General features: G+C 46.4%; 1 protein-coding gene across 1 annotated transcript in view; it reads right to left on the bottom strand.

The window, feature by feature from the left end:
* Nucleotides 1–8,292, bottom strand: part of Cdyl2 (chromodomain Y like 2) — a 157,212-nt gene extending 148,920 nt beyond the window's left edge. The window contains exon 1 of the mRNA XM_057754109.1: nt 8,148–8,292. Coding sequence (XP_057610092.1) covers nt 8,148–8,171 — 24 coding nt within the window. The 5' untranslated portion in view covers nt 8,172–8,292. The remainder of the gene's footprint in view (nt 1–8,147) is intronic.
* Nucleotides 8,293–17,580: the final 9,288 nt, after the last annotated feature.

Raw genomic sequence — 17,580 nt, 5'->3', positions numbered from 1 at the left:
TTCATCTCAACTCTCTCTCTCTCTCTCTCTCTCTCTCTCTCTCTCTCTCTCTCTCTCTCTCTCTCTCTCTCTCTCCCCCTCCCTCCCTGGAAGTCCCACCTTCCTACCTAGCTATTAGCCATTTGGTGTGGCAATATTTTGTTTGTGATCTAAAAGTAAAGCTTTCCTGAAGATCAGAGTGTGGAGCCAGACACTAGTTAGCCAAAGAGAACAGGCAGTGATGGCACACACCTTTAATCCCAGCACTCTGGAGGCAGAGGCAGACAGATCTCTTTGAGTTCAAGGCCACCCTAGGGTACGTGAAATTAATCCAGTCTAAAAGAGAAACAGAGCCAGGCAATGGTAGCTCACACCTTTAATCTCAGTACTTGGGAGTCACATGTCTTTAATCCCAGCACTAGGGAGGTGGAGACAGGAAGGGATATGGCTGAGGGAGAGGAGAATACAAGGTGGGAGGAGACCAGAGCTCAGACCATTCAGTCTAAGGATTCAGGATCTTGCCTGAATTCTGGAGACAGGATCTTGCTCTTTTCTAGTTTGAGAAAAGAAAGAGAGAGAGAGAGAGACAGAGACAGAGACAGACAGAGAGAGACAGAGAGAGAGACAGAGACAGACAGAGAGACAGAGAGACAGAGAGAGACAGAGAGACAGAGAGAGAGAGAAAGTCTCTCTAGTGGCTGCTCCTTTACTTCTCTGATCTTCCAGCATCTACCCTGATTATCTGGCTCTGGGATTTTTATTATTAAGATCAATTACAATTTGCATTACAATTCAGCCCTTTATTAAAACAATCAGAAGGTGCCCTGGCAAAGACACATCTTCAGAGTGTACAAGAAGATTATTCCATAACATAGCATCACATACATTTGTCAACAGGACTAGCCGCTCAGTCCCTTCTCTCAGACAAATGTTGTTGAGGTAAAGCAGGCAGTGAAGAGCTTCATTTCCAAGTCCTTGACTTTGGCCTTTTCCTTGAGCCAATTTTACTTATGAGAAAGGCTCTGGGTGACTATATAATGTGTGTTCTACCTTTCTGCTGTTAAAATTACTGAAGCTGAAACTGGAGAGGTTTCTCAGTGTTAGGAGCACTCACTTTTCCTTCAGGGGACCTGAGTTTGGTTCCCAGCACCTACATCAGGAAGCTCACAACAGCCTCTATCTCCATCTCCAGGGACTCTAGCACACCCTTCTGGCCTCTGTGGGCACATGTACTCATATGTGTGATTACACGCACACTCACACATACACATACATAAATAACATATTTTTTTAATTACAGAAGACATCATGTACAACATCAGGGGGTTCATAAGACTTATGGAAAGTCACAAGTAAGAATGTAAGGGATCAATAGAAGTTAACACCATGATCACTGGCTATGCAAAACATTCCAAGCAGATGTAGAACTAGAGGAATGGAGATGGCTGATCCTTCCTCCCATGTCTTGCAGGCATCACTCTGTCCTTCATATCATTTCTCATAATCTCACAATAATAGGTAAAACAGTTCTATACATATAAAGAATGATGGTTTTGGACATTCATAACAGAAGTACATAATGTCTTACAAATAGAAACAATGTAGATGCCCCATAATAGAGATTGGTTACCAAAAATGTAATATATTCAGGAGAAAACTGACCTTTCAGTTTAGGTCCCGAAGATCTGTCCACATCCATTTCCTAGCTGAGTCTCCTCTGGGAAACTTTCTCTCATTTCCCCAGCCTGAATCACATATATCCCTCAACATCATCCTGAATGGCTCATCTTCCCCACAGAATACTTTCACCACTGACTTTCCCCTACTAGACCATAGGCTTTTAGAGGACACCACCATCATTTCCCTTGTTCCAGGCATATATTTATTGGTTTATAAATATGAAAAAATAAATGAATGATAGTGCTACAAATTCAGCCAGCCTAGACTTCCTTTCACTGTCCAAGAGAGGTTTTGAATCTAATCACATGTCTCTAATATTAAGCCTTTCTATAATCACCCAACCTGAGCTGTTTTTAAAATTTGGTCAGGCTACAAGAGTCCTTTTTATCTCCCTTCAAGGACAGCTTAAGGTCTTGAAGAAATCACCTTATGCAGCAAAGAATAACATAAAACTCTGCTTAAAAATAAGCCAATGAATCTCCACTGGAGAATCAAATACCTAGTCCACGTTCACTGGACTATGTACTATTGTACTATGATCCCAAGATTCCAACTCAACTGGTCTATCATCCTTGAAAGACATGTGTGTAGAGATTTAAGAATTCCTATCTTTGACAAGAAGGTCCTTAGATGGGATTAATTAATTAGGTGAATGACATCAGCATCACAAGAAAGTTGTGTAGGTTGAGATGCCATTTCTTCCACTTGTTAATATTAATACTTGTAGTACTCATGGGTAAGCTCTCTCACAAGAAAAGAAACTCAACAATGGATGGAAACACTAGCATAAAGTGGGAAATATGCTCAGTCACACATGAGTGCTAGCTCATACAGTGGCACCACCACCATGCTGTGTTGTATAGTGAAGCTGGAGGAACCCATGAAGAGGATCTGAAAACACTGGTCTCCACTTGAGTGAATGAATAAAGCAATGGACCAGACTTAACTTTATCAGAAATCGTGTTTATTAGAAGTTGATGGAGGAAGGTCATTGGTTAATTAATAAAGAAACTGCTTGGCCCTCATAGGTTAGAATTTAGATAGGTGGAGTAAACAGAACAGAATGCTGGGAGGAAGAGGAAGTGAACTCAGACGCGATGCCGCTCTTCTCCAGAGCAGACGTGATGAAGCTTTGACCTAAGATGGACATAGGCTAGAATCTTCCTGGTAAGCGCACCATGGGGTGCTGCACAGATTATTAGAAATGGGCTAAATTAATATGTGAGAATTAGCCAAGAAGAGGCTAGATATAATGGGCCAAGCAGTGTTTAAAAAAATACAGTTTGTGTGTTATTTTGGGGCATGAGCTAGCCAGGCGGCCGGGAGCTGGGTGGCAGGATTAAGATGTGAGAATTAGCCAAGAAGAGGCTAAATATAATGGGCCAAGCAGTGTTTAAAAGAATACAGTTTGTGTGTCGTTATTTTGGGGCATAAGCTAGCCAGGTGGCTAGGAGCCAGACGGTGGAACACAGCCCATAGCTCCTTCAACAAGAAGTGAATGCTCTGGGCAATCTACAGAGAACCAAGGAATTGTTTGCTCTACCAGAACACTGTAAAGGACTGCTGGACTTAATGAGGGACCCACCAGCCAATATATTCCTACTAGATTTATTTGGAGCTTAGTCAATGTTATGAGTGCAAAGTTGCATACATTTTCCATGTCTGCTCCAGTGTTGTCTCGTCTGCAAGTTCTGATACTTCTATTTTTTTTTTTTTTTTTTTTTTTTGGTTTTTCGAGACAGGGTTTCTCTGTGGTTTTGGAGCCTGTCCTGGAACTAACTCTGTAGACCAGGCTGGTCTCCAACTCACAGAGATCCGCCTGCCTCTGCCTCCCAAGTGCTGGGATTAAAGGCGTGCGCCACCACCACCCGGCCAAGTTCTGATACTTCTAATGTGTGACTTTGTATAACACAGGTTGCACACACCCTACCACAAGGCAGAGACCTGTGCTCAAGACTACTGTAGAGTTCATACGCAACTAAAGTCAATGCAAAGGGGAAATATTCAGTAGTTTTTATTTGGAATAAAAAAAACCATTACATACACTGTACAAACACACATAAAATTGTACACATATAGCTCTGAACATAAGGAAGGAGAAATATATGTCACACCACCCTTCACCCAAAAAAGATACAGTCATTTTTTTGGAGATAGAGCTTTAGGAAAAAGCATCAACAGAGTCTGGCACAATAAGCATCATCTCAGCCAATGCACACACACACAAAAGCATCCTCTTTGAACATTTTGTCCTTCATGTCCTTCATTTAACTAGTCAAGGGTAAGAAGTGTAAAACATCACTCAACAGCAAGGAAAACCACATGGTGGAGGTTTAAATACAGCTTACCCTTTCAGGGGAAGATAGCTGGCCTCTCTTAAAGGCACCCAGACACACTTCTAGAGAAAGAACTGAGCCACCTATTCATGGTGTGTGCTGTGTCGATTTCATCAGTCTCAGCAGAAACTAAAGACACCTGGGAAAAGGGAACTTCAACTGATGGACTGCCTACATCAGACTGGCTTGTGCGCATGCCTGTGAGGTATTTTCTTGATGTGGGAGGGCCACGCCCAATGTGGGTTGTTCCACTCATGGACAGATAATAATAGTCTTGGGTTGTATAAGAAGCAGGTCATTACTCCTAGCCCATGCAAAATGTGGTTTATTGGTTAAAGATTATGTTATTTTATATACAGTCTATTATAATATTTAAGAAAACACTATCATGTAGAAAGAGATATCTTTTTCATAACTGGTAACTTTTATGGTCAGTAACTGCACTAAATAAGAAAGAAGGCTAATGCTGATCAAGCCATAGGGAGCAAGTCAGTAAGTAGCATTCCTCTGTGTCTCTGCTTCAGTTCCTGCCCTGCGGTTCCTGCTTTGAAATCCTGCACTGGCTTTTCTCACAAAGATGGATTGTGTAATGTGGAAGTGTATCTTTCCTCACTCACACATGTGTGTGTTTGTGTGTGTGTGTGTGTGTTGTCTCGTTGCTAGGTATGAAAAGTGTCATTGAATACCTTCAGATGGAGCAGAAGATTTTTAGTTTGTCTTTTCCCACAATGCTCCCTATACAGAAGCACTCATGTCCCCTCCCCCATCTTTACACTATAAATCTGGATCTAGACGATATTAGAATTTTCCATCCCTGGCAGAGTCAATCATTTGCCAAGGTGATTGGGTATCAAGAACACATCATCTGTGACGCAAGGAAGCCAATTATCTTGTCTTTTTCTTGCTCCCTAACTCCTCACAAATTCATTTCCTCATACTCATGACTCTTGTCAGGGAACAGAAAACTGGGCGCAGTAAACAGAGAGCACACAGAGATCACTGGCCTTCTTATGTCCCTTTTCTTCCCCTGATCTCTTGGTGATAACATCATATCCTGGTTTTGTCTCTGTTGCTGAGATAAATCCATAGTTACAAAGTACCAATGAAAATAATTTTATGGTTGGAGGTCACCACAACATGAGGGATTATATTCAAGGGTTGCAGAGTTAGGAAGGTTGAGAACCAGTGCTCTAAGACATCAATCAATACTGGAAACAACCTTCATATACATGATAGCTAGAATGCATTGAAAGAGGGTGAGGGCTCTGGTATCAGAGAAATAAAACAGAGCAAACCATCTTCTCTTGCTCCAGATTTCCTCACCAAGACTGAAGAGCATCATCACATAAACAGAACTCAATTTCTGCTGTCTTTAAATCCAGCACACAACCCCTTAACAGAGCCCTCTGGGGAAGGCTTGCTCTTCAAAACTGAGGTCTCTAAAATCACCCAAGAGAAGGTCAATCTCTGCCATTCAAGCATCATCCTCACCATAAAAAGTCAAAGGTAATGTCAGCAGGCACCCAGATGAACTATGTATTTCAAAGATCATCACTCCTAGCCCACTTAAAATATGGTTTATTGGTTAAAAGTTATGATAAGACATTTTACATACTCTCAAGTATAATATTTAAATAAGAAAATACCAGCATACAGAATAAGATGTTGTTTTTATTTCCTTTAAGGTCAGGACCTACACTGAATATTCCCAGATTATTTTTCTTAATCAACAGGCTACTTCTAATGTATACAACTTTACAGCTAGAAATATATTACTGGGGCACATTTGGCACTTCTTGCTTTTAAGTTAAATTTGAACAACCAATTAAATCCCTCAGTCTATGTTATGCAATGGAGGCACAGGCAATAAAAGCCTTGACATTGGTTATAGTCTCATAATGCAATTTAGCCCTTCTAGTAATGGCTGCGCAAATAATCAGCCACGGGAAAACCATTTTATATCGTATACAATTACCCACCACCACAGAAGTAATTGTTATTATTGTCCTGCTTATTGAACTACAATAAGCACTCCTGAGTTGCTGAGATGGTTCAAGGCCACTGTGGAAACTCCCATCCTCACAGACTCATCTGGTGACTATAATTAGCAAGGTTAAGAACGGCACTTTCAGATGGACATTAAACAAGAAATTATCCCCCAGAAGGTTCGTAAGTTTCAGACTTCAAATGGGAAGCACTTATGTCTCCTGTGACGTCCACTTCCTGTCTTCACAAGGCCACTTGTGACCCAGGCAAAGTCAGCGGCTCTAAGACAACTCACCATCGGATGAGAAAATTTCATGACCCCAACAAGGTCAGTTTTGGGGTTTTTTTTTTTTTCCCTAAAGGGCATCCACTTTCTGCCGGTGTTCTGGTAGTGCTGGTTATAGTTCGGGGAGTTTGGTCAAACGCTTGCATTCCGCTGGGTTTTGACTTTTGGTTTCCGAAACTGCCCCCACCATCTTGAAAAAGGTCAACGGCTCTTTGGATGGCTCGCTGGCCCCATCTGTCAGTGTCTCACCAGGTTTCTAGTCAACCTTGGCTTCTCTATCATCAAGTATAAGGAAAGCCATGGAGTAAAAGAGAGACCAACTTATTTTTTAACATGGGTCCCACCTGACCCTGATGGCCAGTAATCCATCACTGGGCCTCACCAAGCCCAGAATCATCCCAAAGGCTCTGGATTTACAGGAAGCCAAGATGCCTAATGGCCTGTCTTCCACTCTCACACCAGTCAGCAAAACTACCATCTGGGAAGCTTGGGCTTCTTGGAGAGCCCAGGGACCAAGCTAACAGTGGATCACCACTGCAGTCTCTTACCCAAAAGGTTAACCCAACCTGTTCTAGGACTGTATGGAAATTTAGACGACAGCCTGAAGAAAGACAACCACTGTGAAGGATTCAACCGGAGGGTGGGGTGGAAGGCCCAAAGTGACCCTTAACACTGATTCCTTTCAGTATCTACAGGCCTCCTGGTAGAGGGTGGCCAGTCCCTTTGGTATCTTTATTCAGAACCGTCTCTTGAGAAGGAACACCTTCTCAGGGCATCCTCCCTTGGGATTGGTGGTGGATTCTTGTTTGTCCAATGGTCCAAATCCCACGCAAGAACAGTTGTGGTCCCAAAGCTAGCTAAGCCCTCTCTCCCCAGAGACCATGGGTATTTCTCTATTGTTCAGAAGATGACAGATGGATGTCTTCTTTCAACATTTTGAACCGATTTCAAAATCTCCAGTGCCCACTACTACCTGTGTGGCCTTGGAGACAAGTATTAGCCCCTGAGTGTGCTAGCGAGTGCTGGGAACAGGATTCACACCCATGTCCCCTGACAAGTCTGACCACCCACATACAACTTCCACGTTCCACCTGGGGGGTCCCTCTGCAGCTCCCCTTTCATCCTGAGAAGCATGACAACAGCAGAGGCCGCCCCCAAGACCCTGCAAGGAGAGCTCCAGAGCCCGGAGAAGGGGGGCACTAGGCAGCAGGTGGGGGGAGGGGGCAGGCACTCAGTGGCCCCTGTGGAGGCAAGAGTAGTGTCCCTTGAGCACGCCCCCACTACGCCCCAGCACTCGTCTCCTTTGCATTCCCCTCCCCTGGAGCCTGGCTTCCCTGAAATCACCCACCTTCTCCTCCCCACCCAGTTCAGACCCGCGCACCCCCAGGGGCTCGGCACCCCTAAATTGGGCCGTCCGCAACGAGGCCCCCCGCATTCCCTCGCACGTCCGGCGGCGACTTTTTTTTCCTTTTTTTTTTTTTTTCTTTCTTTTTTTACCTGTACTTTTCTGCACACTTGGGGCGGCTCGTCGAGGCTGAGCAAGCACCTCCCCGGGACCGCTACCTTCCCTCCCTCCGCCCCGGCTCCGCCCGGCTTCCTCCTTCCCCTCTCCAAGGCCGCAAAGTAGATGGAGTAAGAGAGTGTGTGCGCGAGAGAAAGAGAAAGAGGGAGCGGGCGCCGCGGGAGGCGGCGGCGGGAGGCGCGCCGGGCCCCCGCCACCCTCCGGTCCTCGTCGCCACCCTCGGGTCCGCCGACACCCTCGGGTCCCCCCGCCGCCCTCCGTTCCCCGGCGCCGCCACCCGAGGGCTCAGGACTCCGCTCGCACCCGGCTCGGCCCGGCCCCGTTCCCCGGCGCCGCCCGCGCCCCGGCGTCCCCGTACCTCGTAAAGGTCCCCAGAAGCCATGCCAGGCTGCGGAACTTGGCTCGCCGGGTGTGCGCGTCTTGCTCGCTCGCGCGCTCCCGTGCGTGTGCGCGCGGGGGGCCCGGGCTACGCGCGCGCGTGAGCGCGTGTGTGCGTGCGTGTATGTGTGTGTGTGCGCGCGCGCGCGTGTCTGTGTGTGTGTGTATGTGTGCGCGCGAGTGTGTGCGGCGTGTTGAGTAAACTGTGTTTTTGCAGAATGACAGGCTTGGGGGCCGCCTGTGCGCAGAATCGGAGCGGGCGGCGACGGGGCTGGCGTAACCGGCCGCGGCCGCGGCGATTGCAGCGACACACGAGCGCGGGCAGCGGCGACCGACGGCTGCGCAGCGCGCCCCAAGCCTCGGACGCGGTCCCCCGAGCGCCCGGGCCCCCCGCGTCCCAAGGCCGGTGACTGCAGCGCTCGGCTCGCCCCGGCGCCGCCTGCAGGAAGACGCCCCGCGCCCGCCGCCCGCCCGGACGCTGCTGCCACAGAGCGAGTCCCCGCCTCCCCGGAGCCCGGCCCGGCCCCCGGGGCGGAGGGGGCGGCGGCCACCGCCGGCCGAGCCCGGGGACCGTTCCCGAGCCGGACCGCGAGCGCGCGCGGCCGCGAGGGCCCCCAAAGTACCCGGCCAGGTGCCCAACCCGCATGACCTGGCCGGGCTGCGAAGAGGAGGCTTGGAGGCAGGTCTCTACCTGCACGTCGCAGGGGAGGGAGCCCCTCTTCGGTCGCACTCCTTGCTCCAGAAGTACCCGACTCTTCTCTTTCCCGGGGAGGAGACTGGACACGGTCTTAGGAGACCTGGCCCCTCGGAACTAAAGGGGCCCTTGTTTCCAGGATGGGTTTTTCTAGAAAAGGAGAGGTGAAGTGCCCCATTCACAGGCTCCATGGAGAGCCAGCCAGGTACACAGTGGCCTTTCCCACCAAGCGTGGCCTTTCCTCTTCAGCCCTCAGGCCCCACTATCCAGTCGCTCATCAGTTAATCAACAAACATTTCCCAAATTCCATCCAACTGCAAGTGTCTATGGCTACCAGTGATACCCTGCCCGCAATGGACTTTGAATCCCAGAGGAAAGAGAAGAGGTGACGCAGGGAAGAAGAGCTGCCACTAGTGCTGGGGTACAGAGGGACACGGGAAGTTATCTCTGTTTTTGAAAACATCCTTTATATATATATATATATATATATATATATATATATATATATATATATATATATATATATGGCCACCCTTGAGTTGAAAGGCTTCTCCTTATGTACTAACACAACTATCTCAGAACCTGGAGAGAGTGTTCTGAAATTAGAGGGGGAACACAAGGTCTTCACACAAACTCCAACGTCCACCTTGTCTTTTTCTGATCCAGATACCTGATGGCTCTAAGAAGCTATATCCTCCTTGGGTCATTTGCTGTATACAGCACGGTGGGAAGATTATCTGCTGCCCTTTCTAAATGAGTACCCATGTACCAGCACCATGAAAGATCATGTACCTGTGGCGTTGTGGCCCGTCCATCTCCAGGGAACTCGAGAAAGCTGAGTTATGTCTTCATCTGAACCCTGGTCTCTCCTGGAGAGGGGCATGACAAGGGCTTGTCTGAGATCGCAAACTTCTATCACAGTCGCTGGTGGAGAGTGACCCAGAACCGTTGCTTGTCGGAGTCTGTCAAAAAAGCAAATTGTCTCCGATTGCAAGTGAAAATTCAGTATTAAAGTAGTGAGAAGAAAATGGTGAAGGCAGGGGAATAAATACAAACATGCAGCTGGTTAGAAACTGCGGGAATTGACGTAGCCCTTAGGTTCATTCGCTCTCCATAACTGGTACTACCCCAATGGCCACTGTTTTAAATAACGCAATTAATAATAACCACCTCTCAGTTGGTAGGTAGCAAAACAAACCTGAATGAGCCTCCACTGTCGGGTAAAAATAGGTATTGCCACCATCATCTGAGAATGTCATTTGGAAAGGGCCAGCAAGAAAGAAACTGTATTTGACATGCTATGCTAAGTCAGACTCATGAACATAATCAGGAGCACATACCCACAACCGGAGTGTTATGCTCAGATTCTCCTTGGGAATGAGGTATGGGAATCCCTCGTTTAGAGTGGCATTCGGGGTTTAAGGAAGTAGACACCCACAGAGCAGCAGCATGCTCGGAGTATTTTATGGAGATAAGGACAAGAAGCTTGAGAACTCACAAAGGAGGGAGCTGGGCTTCCATTCGGGGAAGGAGGTATGGCAGATGGCAGGCAGTTCTACACTAGGAGAAATAGAAGACTCAACGGTGACCTTGATGGTGAATGCCAGTTAGCTCAGGGAAGGTCTTAAACACTAAGCCAAGGAGTCTGCCATGTAACAGGACAAGGGACCAAAACCAAGTTGCATCAGTCATAAGTATGTGACAATGAGAAAAAACTCATAGACAAGAACTATGAGAGACCCACCAGGTGATGGAGGTGAGAGACAGTTATGGTGGTCCTCCCTGACAGCAATAAAATAAAGATGTAAAACTGGACTTGCCAGATGCCCCCAAGAAGAAGTCACCTAACTTACATTAGGGCTGCTCCACCTACTTTCCACCAAGCATTTGATCCAGATCAACAGAACCTGGTGACTAACAGGATGTGTGAGAATCAAGAACTGGGGGAGGGGTGAGCAGCTAAGGAAAGAAAGGATACACAGATGACTAAGGTTTGGAACTGTGGCTGAGCCACCCACCCATCGCTACACGATTTTATTTCGAGTTTATTTCCCCAGACCACGCTGGCTTCCAGGAAAGACAGATGCTTCCTGGGCTTGAAAGTGGAAGGGTCCTCACCCTTTGGACGGCGCTGTTCCTAATTCTTCAGACGACACGTGGAAAGTGGTGGAGTGCCACCCGCTCACACAAACTAGGGTAGATCCTTCCAGCTAGCCGTATACTGCTCAAGGTCGAGAGGCAGAAAACTCGAGCGAACCCCACTTACAGGAAGAGCCTCCTGACTTGACTCATGCAGATTCAGAGAGGATGGAGTCACTTTCAAGACTGGCTGGCATCAAGGCCACAAGGGATAGGAGGTGGCTTCTACCTCTCTCCGCTACTTTCTGCGGGCTGCTTTTCACTTGTTGAAAATAAGCTTTCTGCTTGCTACCTGGCAACTCCCCTCGCCTCACAGGGTATTTATAAACCCCAAGGGATGTCTCTGGTTGGCTCTTAACCCAATTCACAGTTGTTAGAGACAGTACACTATGATTGGCCAGACATAAGTCACAAGACCGCCTGGGAGGTAGCGGGATAGGATGATTGGCAGTTCAATCAAAATAACATGATTGAAAATGAGGATGAGTGCAAAGAAATGGCAGAGATACAATGGGAAGATGGATGGAGAGACTGATACTCACTGTGTGCTGGAACAAATCTGGGACTAAATGGGAAGTTGAAAGAGAAAGAGGTAGCTACCCAGCATGACCTTACAATAAAGCTAAATCAGTCAGTTTACTAGCCGAGGAGAGATTAGCCCCACTGCCCTGACAGAGGCAACACTGTCTTTCTAATGGGAGATGTCGTGTTGCCTTCTGTTACTATACAGTGGTTGAGCCTGGGAACTCTTCTGCGCACTGGCTTTCTGACTCTTAGATCATCACTGTTTACTAGGGTTCTGAAGCGAGCTCATATCCCTGTGTCCATATCTAGATGTCCTCTGTAGGTAAGTGTATTCCAGTGTACTAAATAATCCCCAACTCTAATGGTGCAACACGAGATGCATCTGTGAACTCAGTTTTGTGGCATAAACTGTGGCAGCCTGATTCGTGGTTCTGGCTCAGATCTAGGAGATGCCAGTCAAAAAGTTTAGTAGTTCTGCCATCACGAAGGCTTGAATGGGGCTGGAGCACCTGCCTCTAAGATGCTCTCCCACATGGCTGCTGGCAGGAAGCTGAAACTTTCGAACCACAGGTTCCTCCCCGTGGCTGCTTGACATCATTCTCATCTTTGTCCCTGTGATCATTTGTGTTAATTGTCAACTTGATAGAATCTGGAGTCACCTGGAAGATGGGCCTCTAGATGTGTCAATGGGGAATAAGCTTGATTGTGTTCATTGATGTGGAAAGACCCATTTTAATCATGGGTGGACCCATTCCCTAGGCAAGGTATTCCGGAATGTATAAAGTGTTGAGAGAGCTAAGAACTAACATTCACACATCCATTTGTCTCTCCTGTTAGGAACACAATAACCACCTGTTTCGAGCGCCTGTTGCCTTAGCGTCCCGTCCATGATGGACTGTTGCTTGAACTGGGAGATAAAGTAAACCTCCTTCCCCTTAACCTGATGTTGTTGAACTATTTTATCACAGCAACCAGAGAAGTAACAAAGACAGTCCCAAATCCAGGACAACATTCAGAGCATGGGAGAGTAACGCACCTGACGTCCCTGACAACGTTAGGAAGCCTACCTGATTTGAAGCTACTGAAATGACTGGCATGGGCCAACTGAGCAACTGTCCATACTATCAGAGATATGGCCAGCTGTTATCTCAAGAATGCAGAAAGTAAGAGTCAGGCTGGCCAATGCAGGAGTCCAGGGAGGAAGACCCAAAGCTTTGAAGTTCTCACCGTGGTCACCACACTGCCACTTCCATTGTATGTCGCTCTTTAGAACTTGGTCTCCAAGTCAACCCAAACACAAGAGAAGTAGAGTGGGCTCTACCTTTTGAAGGGGAAGTATCCAAAAACTTGCAGATTATAAAATCACCACACCCACTTGAAGCTGGCAGCCTATTGATGCGGTTTGTGAATTAAAGGTGCTAGTATTCACAAAGCACCTGCCACGGAGAAGGGCTGGCTAGCAGTGCCTGCTATTTTACTGTGACAGCCACTATTAACTAATTTCAAGCTTGAGATATGTCTCAGTGATGTTCCTAAAGGTTCAAGATTCCTTAAAAAAGGGGGTAGTAAATCCAATAAGACCTTCAAGATGAATATTGTTTTCGAGACATAAAGAAACCTTACTACTACTTAAACTTGATTTTCAGTATTAAGTTTAAAAGGTTTTACCACCACGAAGGTAATAACAACTGAAGTGAATTCAGTCTTATTCCGTACCTACGCTGTGCTAGGCATTATTAATGCTAAACAAAACTCCCTGCTGTTGTGATGCTTAGCTAATCAAAATACAAGAAGCCAAAAAGTGTAGCTAAGGTGCTCTTATTTTAAGTAGGGATGAGAACTAGGAGACCAGTGAGATTGGGTAAAAGAAGAAGAGAGGAGCCAAGATGGGTATGCAGGGACAAGATGTCACCAGTCTTGATACGGTGCATGGGTAAGACCGCACTAAGATGGTGGCCTGTGAGCAGAAGACCAAACCGTGTGGAGAGAAGAAACGGGTCAAATAAAAGACAAAGACTGTCGGGGGGGAGGGATAGCAATGATGCGAGGTGAACAGGCGAAGTGACAAGACCTGGTCTGCTCGCTCCAAATAACAGGAGTGATGCTGGACATATATGAGGTCCTAGGGCTGGGCATATATGAGGTCCTAGGGCTGTTAGCAATGAAGAAATATGGTTGACATGGCATATGAAGACAGGAGGGAAGTCCTAAAACTTTGACCCGAGCCTCTGAGTAAACAGAAGGGGTGTTTACTAAGGAGGGAAACTGGGACATCATTGGTAGGTGGCGGTAGAACCAGGTGAGGAGAAAGCAATGCCTCTGACTCAGCAGTGCAGAGATGAGCAGCAGACTTCAGAGCAGGGAGGAGGAAGCACTCTGTGTGTGTGGAAACTTCTACGGGAGTCGTAAGGATGCAAGGAGAGCAGAGAGCTCAGTCACTGAGAGACTGGGCATGGGTCTGGAGGAGAAGGGAGCTTGGGCTCAATCCTAAATCTCTCAAGCATTGGATGTCAGGAAGAGAGAAGGAGGCAATAATAGAACCTAAGAAGGAATGACAGAGGTAGGAGCTTGACAACAGACTGCTATCTCTGACGATCTCTGAGAGAGGGGGTGCTAATGGTTACAAGTTGGTAGGAGGTTGTGTAAGAAGTCTGTGGGACCTGACAACACAGCCCAGGTAAGCTGGAAGCCAGAATGGAACGGGTTGAGAAAGCAAGCCTTGGCAATAAGGACAGGCGGGTGGCAAGCACAGTGATTCATTCAAGTCCTTGAGTGTCAACAAGCAGGGAAGTGGGTCAGCAGGCAGTGGGTGCATGGGATGTGGGGAAGGGTTTTAATGCAGAAGTCATTGCAGGCTGTTCGTACAGTAGTGAACATGAAGTAGTGAGTGTGAGAAAATGAGCACATGAGAGAAGGAAATTACAGGGACACGGCTTTTTAGTTTTTCAATCAAGATCAGGCTCAGAAGACTGGTGTGGGCAGAGTGAGGAACCCCACCATCCCTCTGCACGGTGTTGAACTATGTCCTACAAGAATTCACATCCACCTAGAACCCCAGAACACAACCTCCTGGTCAGATTAAATTAGTTGAGATAGTGTGGCTGTTTGAAAAAGAATGGCTCCCACAGGCTCATGTATTTGAACGTGTAGTCACCAGGAAGTGAAACTCTTTAAAAAGGATTATAAGGATGAGGAAGGAGGGCCTTGTTGAAGAGAGTGTATCACTGGGCATGGGCTTTGCGATTTTGAAAGTTCATGCCAGGCCTAGGCTCTCCCTCCCCCCCTCCCACCTCTTTCTCTCTCCCTCCCTCTACTTCTCTCCACTTATGAAGCAGAATGTAACTCTCAGCTGTTGCTTGAGAACCCAGCTGCCTGTATGGTACCATGCTCCCTGTCATGATGATAATTGGATTAACCCTCTAAAACAGTAAACCAGCCCCAATTAAATGTTTCCTTTCATAATATTTGCCTTGGAGATAGTGTCTCTTCACAGAAATAGAAGAGTAACTAAGACAGAGGTTGGCACCAGGGAGCAGGATATTGCTGGGACATGCCTGCCCATGCTGCTTGTTGGTAGAATATGGACTTTGGGACTCTGAATTAGGAAAGCAGTTGATGACTTTAAATTAGGCTTACTGGAACATACTAGTAGGAACACAGAAGACAGTTGTTCTGAGAGTAATATAAATTATGATGACCTGGCTCAAGAATATTAGTAAGCAGCCTAGAAACCATTCTTGTGATATTTTGGCAAAGAATGTGACTGCTTTTTGCCTTTGTCCTGGAAATCTACCTGAGGCTAAATTAAAAAGTTTTAGACTAACAATGTTAGCAGATGAGATTTTAAGATAGCATAGTATTAACTGTGTTGTGTGGTATTAGCGGCCAGTCTTATACAGATCTGTAAGGAAAAGGAGCAGGCTGAGCAAGGAAAAATACAAAATGTACAGTTTGAGGAGAAAAGGAGCACTAGGAAGAGGAATGGAGCTAAATCTAGTTCTCGAGGAGATGTCTTTTAATTTATTAGATTTTTTAAAAATACCAATCCAAGTTCCCACTCCCCCCTCCTCCCCTTTCTCTTACCATACCCTCCTATCCCATTTCCCTCCAACCCTCAAAAAGGGTAAGACACATTGCTTTGTGGAAGGTCCAAGGCCCTCCCTACTGTATCTAGGCTGAGCAAGGTATACATCCAAAGAGAATAGGTTCCCAAAAAGTCAGTATGCTCGAGGAGATTTTAAAAAATTAGTTTAAAAAAAAAGAAAAGCCTGATGCTAAATGGAATAAAGGGAGTGGTGACCTTAAGGAAATACTCCACCCAGTTAAACTTCCAACTTGTGACACTGAGTTAAAGAGCCGCTTAAGCATTGAAGGAGACCAAAAACAACACAAAGCTGAGGTTAATGTAACTGAATAAGGGGTCCATGTTCCAGTCTTAGCAAACAGCAGAGCTTGGCAGCTTCGGTCATTTGGTTCTGGATTTAGAATCAATAATATAAGAAAGGGGGTGTGGAATCTCCCTCCACACCTAAGAAAAGTCATTGAGATCAGGCATAAGTCAAGAGTGTCCCTGCGTGGAGGCCTGGAGATGCCATTATGTGGAGCTGTGAAGGTGAAGCCTGGATTGTGTTGGAGACCCCAAGATGTTGAGGACAGAGTCATGGGATAACAGCCAGGGACAGCTGTTAACAGGGAGCAGAACCAGTCCAAAAGAGAGAAGTGTATTGCAGTCAACAAAGCTGAAAGGAGTTGGAGATCTGAAGAATACTTCAACATCAGACAAGGAGATGCAGGATTTGGAGTTTACACTGATGGTTTGCAGTCTTGCTTCAGTCCAGTATTTGCTTACTATGTCCCGTTCCTCCTTTTTTGGAATGTGGTATTAGTGGCCAGTCTTATACAGATCTATAAGGAAAAGAAGCAGGCTCTTATATTTGAATTCTTAATCGCCAGGGAGTAAAACTCTTTGAAAGGATTAGAAGGATTAGGAGGTGTGGCTCAGGATGTAGCTCTCAGCTACTACTATAGTACCTACCTGCATGCCACCATGCTCCTTGCCATAATGACAATGGACTAAACCTCTGGAACTCAAGCAGGCCGCAATTAAATGCTTTCTTTCATAAGAGCTGACTTGGTCATAGTGTCTTTTCACAACAACAGAACAGTAACTAAGACAGACGGGCCATGAGGATTAGGATGGTAACCCAATAACTAGTGTTTTTATTATGATTAGAGTTATTTGTTGGGGATAGGGTGTACCTATACAATAGTGTATGTGTGGATGTCCAAGGACAGTTTCTAGAGGTTGGGTTTTTTTTTTCTTACATCATATGAATCCTGAATATTGAACTCAGGTTGTCAGATTTGGCAACAAATGCCTTTATCCACTGAGCCGTCTTGCTACCCTTAGTAGTGGCCTTCTAATAAAATAACACAGATATCGTATATCTTATATAGAGATTCATAGACAGGAGACATGTGGCAACAGAGGCAGAGATTGAAGGGATACAACCTGCAACCGAAGAATGCCAGTAGCCACCAGATGCTAGGAAGAGACCAAGAGGAGTTCTTCCCCTGAAGCTTTGGAATGGAGTATGATCCACCACCTTGATCTCAGCCTTCCTACCCCCAGAACTCAAAGAAGAAACTTTTATTGGCTTCGGCCATCACATTTGTTGTCATTTGTTATGGCCGGCACAGGCAATAACACACCACCACCTGGGAGGACCATGAAGGTCTACAGCAGGCTGCAGAGGAAGTCAGTTGGCAGGTTAGCACTGTCTTTTATTATTTCGATATTCTCCGTGAAATACGCCATAAAATCATTTGATGGAAGCGAGAAAGAAGAAGAGGAACGCGACAGGAGATGCAATTTGCCTGGAACGACACTGACTTGGTCCGCTGGGCTCCCATAAAACCTCAATAGCGATGTTGTTCGCTCCTGAAGGCATCCAGATTTAGACAACTTAGGAATAAATGGCTTTTCTAGTGCTGTCTATCCGAAGACAAATTAAAGGACGTGGGAAGTCAGCTGTAAGAGGTTGGCTAGGATAAC

The sequence above is a fragment of the Chionomys nivalis genome, chromosome 21, assembly GCF_950005125.1.
Source record: "Chionomys nivalis chromosome 21, mChiNiv1.1, whole genome shotgun sequence".
Classification (NCBI taxonomy): domain Eukaryota; kingdom Metazoa; phylum Chordata; class Mammalia; order Rodentia; family Cricetidae; genus Chionomys; species Chionomys nivalis.
This window is presented reverse-complemented; position numbering and strand designations above follow the sequence as displayed.